Here is a 9,391-nt window from a genome sequence, read left to right on the forward strand (position 1 = left end):
GGTTATCCTACCCTAATAACAACAGAATGTCAACAGGTTATGGGCCCAGGAGGGATGCAGGAAACCGATGGAGCAGACATTGCTTTGATGGAGATGAAAAGAATTATGAACTCTGGGAGACTAAATTCTTGGGACATCTGAGATTGCGGAAGCTGAAAGAAACCATCCTGAGTGTGACTGAAAACTCTGAAGATGAGGATGAAGATCACAGTAAGAATGAGGAAGCATATGCTAAATTAATTCAATGGAAGAAAGGCTCTTCAAATATTGAGAGACCATTATGCAGGTAAAGGAAAGCCCTGCATAATTAGTTTATACACTGAACTGACATCTCTTCAGAAAACTGTAAATGAGAGTCGTGACAGATTATATTATATGTGCAGAGACAGCCGTTTCAGCACTGAGAAATGCGGGAGAAACATTAAGTGACGGATTGTTGATTGCAATGATTTTGAAAGGTTTGCCTGAATCATTTAAACCGTTTGCCATACACATTACACAGGGTGATGAAAAAAGTAACTTTTGCAGAATTTAAAACACAGTTGAGAAGTTTTGAGGATACTGAAAAATACTGCACTAGTGCAAATGAAGATAATGTGTTAAAAGTGAGTAACACAACTTCAAGATTTAAAGTGAGAAATGACTAACATTCAGCTAGATTACGAGTTTTGCATTATGAGTGAAAAAAAATTGTTATGCTTCATAACGCTGCTTTTTCCCTAATGTCGCTATTAGTCTTGTTGGTATAGGTACATATTTTTGGCCGTCACACAACATCAGTACCACACTTTTAAAAAAGTCCTTTCTCAATGGGACTCTCATAGCGCCGGTATTACGAGTTTGCCTGGGAGGCCAAAAAGTGAGCTGTACACCCTATACTGACAAGATCCGTACCGCCATCTAAAGTCAGTAGTTATGAGTTTTACGTTACGAAGCTGTAGCATAAAACTCATAACTACAGTGTTAAAAAGTACACTAACACCCATAAACTACCTATTAACCCCTAAACCGAGGCCCTCCCGCATCGCAAACACTGTAATAAATGTATTAACCCCTAATCTGCCACTCCCGACATCGCCGCCACTAAAAGAAATTATTAACCTCTATTCCGCTGCTCCCCGACATCGTCGCCACTATAATAAACCTATTAACCCCTAAACTGCCGCCCTCCCACATCACAAATATTATTTAAAGATTATTAACCCCTAATCTGCCATCCACCGCTATAATAAACCCCTAAACCTCTGACCTCCCACATCACTAACTCTACATAAATATATTAACCCCTAACCCTAATGTAACCCTAATCAATTAATCATGAAAGTCCAGCTCACACTGTTATTGGATGGGTGCACGCTATCGCTAGGCACTGCACAGCCCAGCAATCAAATACCAGAACCAAAAAGTGAATAGCAGCACTCCAATAGAATTTTCAATTATTTATTGCATATCCAGGAGTACAAAAAATAGCAACGTTTCGGACTACATGTCCTTCATCATGCCATACATACATCACTTCCTCTCCCTCCTTATATACCCCTTAGGACACACCCACAATCTAATTAACTCTTTACAAACTCCCAATACTATTTTATTACTTCTGCATACGTGGGTATCCTAATAATTAAACATCAAAATACTAAACTAATTTACAATCCACCTATATTCAATAAGAAGGTGAAAAATACACAGACTTTTATGAAGGCATCAATATTAATTACAAAACATTTCATTTAAAGAAAAAAGCAAGAAAACCATACTTAGCATATGTCAATTTCAATTATAGGTTTCCTATATCATTACTATTTTTCTTTTTTCTTATTTCTTTTTTCATAATATCACCACACATTCTGGGTGACATCTAACTTCGTATACAATACTGATCATCCAAGAAAAGAGAGAAAAAAGAGAGATAAACATAGAAATTAGTGATCATAAATTAACAAATTTTAAAGGAAAATACCTAAAGAAAAACAGACAAATCATAATCCTTGTTCATACCACATGGAACTAATGAATTCAAAGTAAAGATCCAAAATGCCTCTCTTTGTTTCAAATATTGTTCCCTATCCCCCCCTCGTCTACCAGGGGGAACATGTTCCAAAATTTGGAATCTAAGTTGGCTCACCCCATGTTGGGCTTCTAGGAAATGAGTGGCTACAGGGGATTTTAGATTTTTTCTCCTGATATTTGATTTATGCTCTGTAATTCTATCACGTACCCTACGGGTCGTCTCTCCTACATAAATCAAACCACATGGGCATTTAAGGAGGTAGATGGCATACTCTGTATTACATGTTAGAAAATCTTTGATCCAAAATTTCTTCCCTGACTGTGGATGTACAAATGTGGATCCCTTAATCATACTATTACAGTGGGAGCAACCAAGACATGGGTAACAACCCAAATTTTTGCTTGTAATATATTTCTGTTCATCACTATTAGTACTCCCAATGTCTGCCTTTACCAAAGAATCTCTTAAGTTCATACCTCTTCTATATGCAGGCATAGGTGTCTGCTGAAATTCTGGTATGTCTGAATTACAATTTGCTAAAATGTACCAATGTCTGCAAATGATCTTATGAATTTGTGTACTTAATTCATTATATTTGGAGACAAAAACCAATTTGTCCCCATTTCTCTTTTTAACTTTCTCTCGTGGTTTTAAAAGGCTCTCTCTTGTCATCTCAAGTGTCTTGTCAATTTCCTTGTGGATCAAATTCTCATCATATCCTCGATCCAAAAAGAGATCTCCCATCTCCCTCAGCCTTTTTTCACTTAACTTGTCTTCTGACACGATGCGGCGTACCCACATCAACTGGCTTTTTGGTAGGGAGTTCTTTAAAGATTGAGGATGTGCACTACTTGCTAACAAAAGATAATTCCTGTCAGTCTCTTTTTTATACAGATCTATCCTGATTCTATCCTTATCTTTAAAAACCAAAGTGTCTAGAAAGGCCACACTTTCCTCACTGTGAACCAGGGTAAACTTGATATTCCTTGTAGAGAGATTTAATATGTCCACAAACTGCAATAGGCTTCCAATGTCGAACAGCCATATGCCAAATACATCATCAATATAGCGCCACCATGTGGCGCCATATTGTTTAAACAGTCTATTACTATAAACAAGTTTTTCTTCATATATACTCATATAGATGTTGGCATATGTAGGGGCGACATTGGAGCCCATTGCTGTACCTTGCTTTTGAATATAAAATTGATCTTGAAATAAAAAGTAATTGTAACGAAGTATAATGTCTAATAATTCCAATACAAAATGTTTCTCTTCCCCAGTAAACAGATTTGAATCTGTCATCATTTTGTCCACTGCCCCCACACCCCCATCATGACTGATGGATGTGTATAGGCTGGACACATCCATACTGAAGAGGATACATTTATCTAGAGAAACAGAGATATCCTCCAATTTATTTAGGAAATCCCCAGTATCTCTGATGAATGATTGGGACTCCACTACAAACCTCCTCAAGATACGATCAAGATAAACAGAGACACCCGAGAACACACTGTCCACACCTGCCACAATTGGACGACCTGGTGGTCTCATCAAATTTTTATGGATTTTTGGCAGTGTATATAGGACAGGTGTTCTCGGGTGCCTGTTCATCAAAAATTCTTTTTCTTCATGTCCAATAATGCCTTTTTGAATAGCAACATCAATACACCTGTTTAATTCCTTCTGAATGATAAAAACAGGATTATATGCAATCAGCAAATAAATATCTTTATCAGACAACTGGTGTAATATTTCTGATACATAATCCCCTTTATTCTGTAACACAGTGGCTCCGCCCTTATCGGCAGATTTAATTATTAATAGTTTGTTATTTTTAATATTCAACAAACTATCTCTCTCCTTTCTAGAGAAATTGGATACCCTGTGTTTAAATTTAAATCCCCTGGTGCTGTGTTTCTTTTTCAATTTACTAATATCACAATACACTTGGGAAATAAATGTATCTATGCTCTTATGGTAATATTGAGGATTAAATCTTTTTTTGTTTTTAAGTTGTAATCTCTTTAAACTCAATTGATCCCTTGAACTTGATCTGTATATATTCACATTATCAGATGTTATTACATTCCCCTCATTACTCTTTAATGCAAAAAACGATTTCAATTTGATCTTTCTAAACAATTTATGTAAATCCTGATCAAGTTCAAAAAAGTCACATTTATTTTGTGGGCAGAATGACAATCCCTTGTCCAGGACACAAAGTTCCTCATTTTTTAAGATTTGATCCAAAATATTAATTACCAGTCTGTCCTTTTGCTCTTTCCCAGGTTGTTCTGTCAATACCTCACCGATATGACCTATTTCTTGCGCCGTGCTCGACTGCTGCCTTGACGGGTACTGCGTGTCTGTTTCCCCGTTCCTGTGGCGGTGCTTTTTCCCTCTGCGGCGGAATCGTTTGCCGCCGTTTCGTCTGAGTCCCCCGTCGATTCACTCGAGGTATTCTGCGACATACCCTCTCCTCTCGGTCTCCGCTGCCGCCGCCATCTTGGACCGGAAGTCCCACCTCCTGACCTGTTCTGCGGGTCATACTTCCAGCGGTAGACTCGATCTGTCGAGTAGTCCTAATGTAACCCTAAGTCTAACCCTAACCCTAACGTAACCCTAAGCCTAACACCCTCTAACTTAAATATAATTAAAATAAATCTAAATAAACCTTACAATTATTAACTAAATAATTCCTATTTAAAACTAAATACAAACTTACCTGTAAAAAAAAACCTAAGCTAGCTACAAAATAACTAATAGTTATATTGTAGCTAGCTTAGGTTTTATTTTTATTTCACAGGTAAGTATGTATTTATTTTAACTAGGTACACTTTTTTAGTAAATAGTTATTACCTATTTACTAACTACCTAGTTAAAATAAATACAAACTTGTGAACCTGTGAAATAAAACCTAAGCTGCCTTACACTAAAAACTAACATTACAATAAAATAAATTAAATTATTAAAATACAATTTTCTAACTTACAATCCCACCCCCCACTAAATTACAAAAAATAAAAACGAAATTATCAAAAATAAAAACGAATTACTCTTAATCTAATAGCCCTATCAAAATAGAAAAGCCCCCCCAAAATAAAAAAAACCCTAGCCTACACTAAACTGCCAAAGGCCCATAAAAGGGCCTTTTATGGGGCATTGCCCCAAAGAAATCAGCTCTTTTACCTGTAAAAAAAAAATACAAACACCCCCAATAGTAAAACTCACCACCCAACCATAAACCTAAGCTAACCATTGCCCTGAAAAGGGCATTTGGATGGGCATTGCCCTTAAAAGGGCATTTAGCTCTTTTACATTGCCCAAACCCTAAGCTAAAAAAACCCACCCAAAAAACCCTTAATAAAATCTAACACTAACCCCCGACGATCCACTTAGAGTTATCGAAGTCCGTACATCCATCTTTATCCAGCCGGCGAAGTCCTCATCCAAGCGGAAAGAAGTCTTCATCCAGGAGGCCTCTTTGATCTTCATCCGGCGAAGTCCTCATCCAAGCGAGAAGTGTTCATCCAGACGGCATCTTCTATCTTCATCCATCCGGCGCGGAGCAGGTCCGTCTTCAAAACATCCGGCGCAGAGCATCCTCTTTTTAATATCATCACTGGAAAATTAAGTTTCCTTTTAAGTGACGTCATCCAAGCTGCCTTACAGCTGCCGCAGGGATGAGGAAGATGCCGGTCCCACGATGGATGAAAATAGAGCCGCCTGGATGAAAATGCTTTGCCGCCTGGATAAAGATGCTTCGCCGGACTTCAGCAACTGTGAGTACCTAAAGAGGGGTTAGTGTTAGGTTTTTTTAATGTTTTTTGGGGGTGTTTTTTTTTTTTAGATTAGGGGTAATGGGCTGGTAAAAGAGCTGAATGCCCTTTTAAGGGCAGTAAAAGAGCTGAACGCCCTTTTAAGGGCAATGCCCATACAAATTCCCTTTTAGGGCAATGGGTAGATTAGTTTTTTTAGTTAGTTTTTTTTTATTTTGTGGGTTGGGGGGTGTGGTTTTGTAATGTTAGGGGGTGTTTGTTTTCATTTTTTAGCAAAAGAGCTGATTTCTTTCGGGCAATGCCCTACAAAAGGCCCAAAGAAGCGGCGTTCCCAGCAGCGACCACGGACCTGGCGAGACAACCGGAAATGACACCGGTCTCAAAACAAACTTCCCATAGAGAGCCAACGGAGTGCCGTAGCGGTGGCGAAACCCAGCCACTATGCATATGCAGGAACGAAGAAGAAAAGCAGGCACTGCATCAGGGCTCCATATACCTGAAATACTTTATTGGAACATAGTTAAAAAATCAACAGCTACAACCGCTGTATGGTACGCATAAAAAAGGTACAAAGTTTCAAGTACAAGGCAGGGGTATGTAGGACACTAGTTCTGTCTGACTAGTTTTGAGTCCTCACAGGACTCTTATTCATAGAGTCCTGTGAGGACTCGAAACTAGTCAGACAGAACTAGTGTTCGGCGGCGGTTTTAGATAATTTTGTTTCGGCAATCGCCGGCATATTAGTTAACTTAAATGAAATTGTTTTTTCTGATCCATTCTTTATTCATATGCATTATTCTATAACTTCTTAATAGAATAATGCATATGAATAAAGAATGGATAAAAAAAAAAACTAATGGATTCGAAAAAACGGACGGATCCAAAAACGATTTAACTTAACTAATTTGCTGAAACAATTTTTTTTTTAAACTTAACTAAACTAATTTGCTGAAACAAAATTATTTTTTAACTAATTGAAAACGAAACTAAACAAAATTTTTAGCGGCGCACAAGTCTAGCAAATAGTTTTAAATCACTGCTAAGTAATCGAGGCATAAAACATGAGACCTAAAGCACCTTACTCACCCCATCAGAATAGGACTGCTGAGAGAAATTGGAGAATGCTATTTGAAATGGCAAGATGTCTGTTTGTTGAGAGAAAATTACCAAAAGAGTTATGGACATATGCAGTAATGACTGCCGCTCATATTCGAAACAGATGCTTTAATAACCGCTTAGCACAAACCCCTTATTACCTTTGGACAGGCAAAAAACATAACCTTTCTAAGATGAGAGATTTTGGGTCGGAATGTTTTGCATACAAATATGACAGAAAGAAACTAGATTCAAAATGTGAGAGAGGGATTTTTATTGGAAAAATAAAAAATAAGAACAGCCCCTCATATCTAGTGTTTTATCCAGACACTGGAAAGGTCCTTAAACACAGGCTTGTGAGGTTTATCACAAAGAAAGTTGTTGAAAGACAGACTCAAACTGATCTGTTACATGATGATGAGGATTGCCATAGGGAGGGCTATGCACCCACTATACTAAAGACTAATCAGACTGAAATTGAGTGTCCAGAGATAGTCTAAATATCTGAAATAGAAACTTGAAGGGAGAGAACAATAGACAGGCAGGGAGTGACCATAGTACACATTACCCTAAAAGAGACAGAAAAACTTCTCAATACTTGGAAGACTATGTTTCAGATTTTGAATGTGATGATCAGATACTAACAAACATTGGTTCTTGTTACAGAGTGTTTGATGTACCACAAACATTTAAAGATGCTATGATCTCACCTCTGTCACATAATTGGTTTAATGCTATGACAGAGGAAATGGATTCACTAAGGGAGAATGACACATTCACTTTGACCATTTTACCAGAAGGTAAACGTTCAGTGGGGGGTTGATGGGTATATGCATTAGAAAACAATGTTGATGGATCAGAAACATACAAAGCCAGATATGTTGCGAAAGGTTATAGTAAGGTAAAGGGAATTGATTACAAGGAAGTTTTTTCTCCAACTGCAAATATTACATCAGTACGTATTTTTATGCAACTAGCAGCACAGTATGATTTACTTCTTCACCAGATGGATGTGAAAACTGCCTACTTACATGCCGCAATTGATTGTGAGATTTATGTGGAACAACCTGAAGGATTTGAGGTAAAGTTCAAACAAAATGAGAAATTAGTTTTAAAATTGAACAAGTCATTGTATGGTCTAAAACAATCAGGTAGAAATTGGAACAAGCATAATTATTTAAATGAGAATGGGTTTGAACAAAATCCAGCAGACCACTGTGTATATGTCAAACAATTTGGACATGATAGAGTAATACTGTTAATATGGATTGATGATCTAATTACCGGTGCCAGTGAAGAAACAGTACTCAATGACGTGAAGAAAATGCTTACAGCTAAATTTAAGATGAAAGATCTTGGAAGAATCAAACATTTCCTAGGTATTGATTTTGAACAAAGTGATGGCTTTGGTAAAGATGAATCAAAAGAGATACATATTAAAGATTCTGGAGAAGTTTGGAATGACAGATTGTAAACCCAGATCGATACCATGTGAGCAAAAACTGGACCAAAGTGATCACAATGATCCCGTAGATGCAAGAAAATATTGAGAGATAGTAGGTAGCTTGCTGTATGTTATGACCTGTACAAGGCCAGATTTAAGCTGGGTGATCAGTAAACTGTCACAATACTTATCAGAGCCAACAGAACAACATCTAACCACAGCTAAGCATGTGATAAGGTACTTAAAGCGTACTATTGACTATGAGTTGTGCTACAGAACATGTAGTGAAAACTTGAAACTTAAGGTGTATAGTGATGCCGATTGGGCCTCTGATGTGAATGATAGGAGGAGTATGACTGGATACTGCTTTAGCCTAACCAAGAATGGTCCACTGACTGTATGGAAATCAAAGAAACAGCCCAATGTAGCTCTATTTACATGTGAAGCTGAATACATGGCATTGACTGCGACTGCACAGGAAAGTCTGTACCTTGTGCAGTTACTTAAAGGAATGGATAAAAGGTGTCATGAACCAATACAAATCTTTGGAGACAATCAGGGTTCAATTGCTCTTTCAAGGAATCCTGTTTGCTGTCAGAGATGTAAACACATTGATATCAAGTACCACTTAGTTTGATCAGTGATCAGTGAAGGTAACATAGTTCTTGAGTATTGTCCAACTGACAAGAAGGTAGCAGATGTTATGACTAAGCCTGCAACAAAATTCAAGTTAGAAAAGTTTTTGAGTTATGTGTTTGGAATGTAAGTTATGTAATGTATTAATATGTTTAAAAGGGGGAAACATGCAAAATTAAACACTTGAGAGCAAGTGGGGGTGTTGATTTATAAACTAAAAGTGCTCTTACAGTGTTGTAGCCTATATACATTGTGTGTTAACAGAAGTGTAAATAAAGTTTCTTTTATGTTGTTACCTCCTCCTTCCTCCTAACACAAGAAGCAGAAGCAGTGTAGTAAAGTAAAGACATAGAAGCAAGAAGTGCCTATGTGATTTTTCCTCCATCTTTATATAAAATGAGTTCATATATCCGGTTA

At 37.4% G+C, this 9,391-nt stretch overlaps 1 protein-coding gene across 1 annotated transcript; it reads left to right on the top strand.

Annotated features, from left to right (window-relative positions):
* The first annotated feature begins 8,471 nt into the window (after positions 1 to 8,471).
* Positions 8,472 to 8,975, top strand: LOC128657341 (uncharacterized). Its single transcript, XM_053711657.1, has one exon. The coding sequence runs from the start codon at positions 8,472 to 8,474 to the stop codon at positions 8,973 to 8,975; it is 504 nt and encodes a 167-aa protein (XP_053567632.1).
* Positions 8,976 to 9,391: the final 416 nt, after the last annotated feature.

Source organism: Bombina bombina, chromosome 4, assembly GCF_027579735.1.
Source record: "Bombina bombina isolate aBomBom1 chromosome 4, aBomBom1.pri, whole genome shotgun sequence".
Classification (NCBI taxonomy): Eukaryota; Metazoa; Chordata; class Amphibia; order Anura; family Bombinatoridae; genus Bombina; species Bombina bombina.

Bases quoted from the DNA above. Each gene is read 5' to 3' on its own strand.
- LOC128657341 (XM_053711657.1), top strand. From the start codon at position 8,472: ATGACCTGTACAAGGCCAGATTTAAGCTGGGTGATCAGTAAACTGTCA.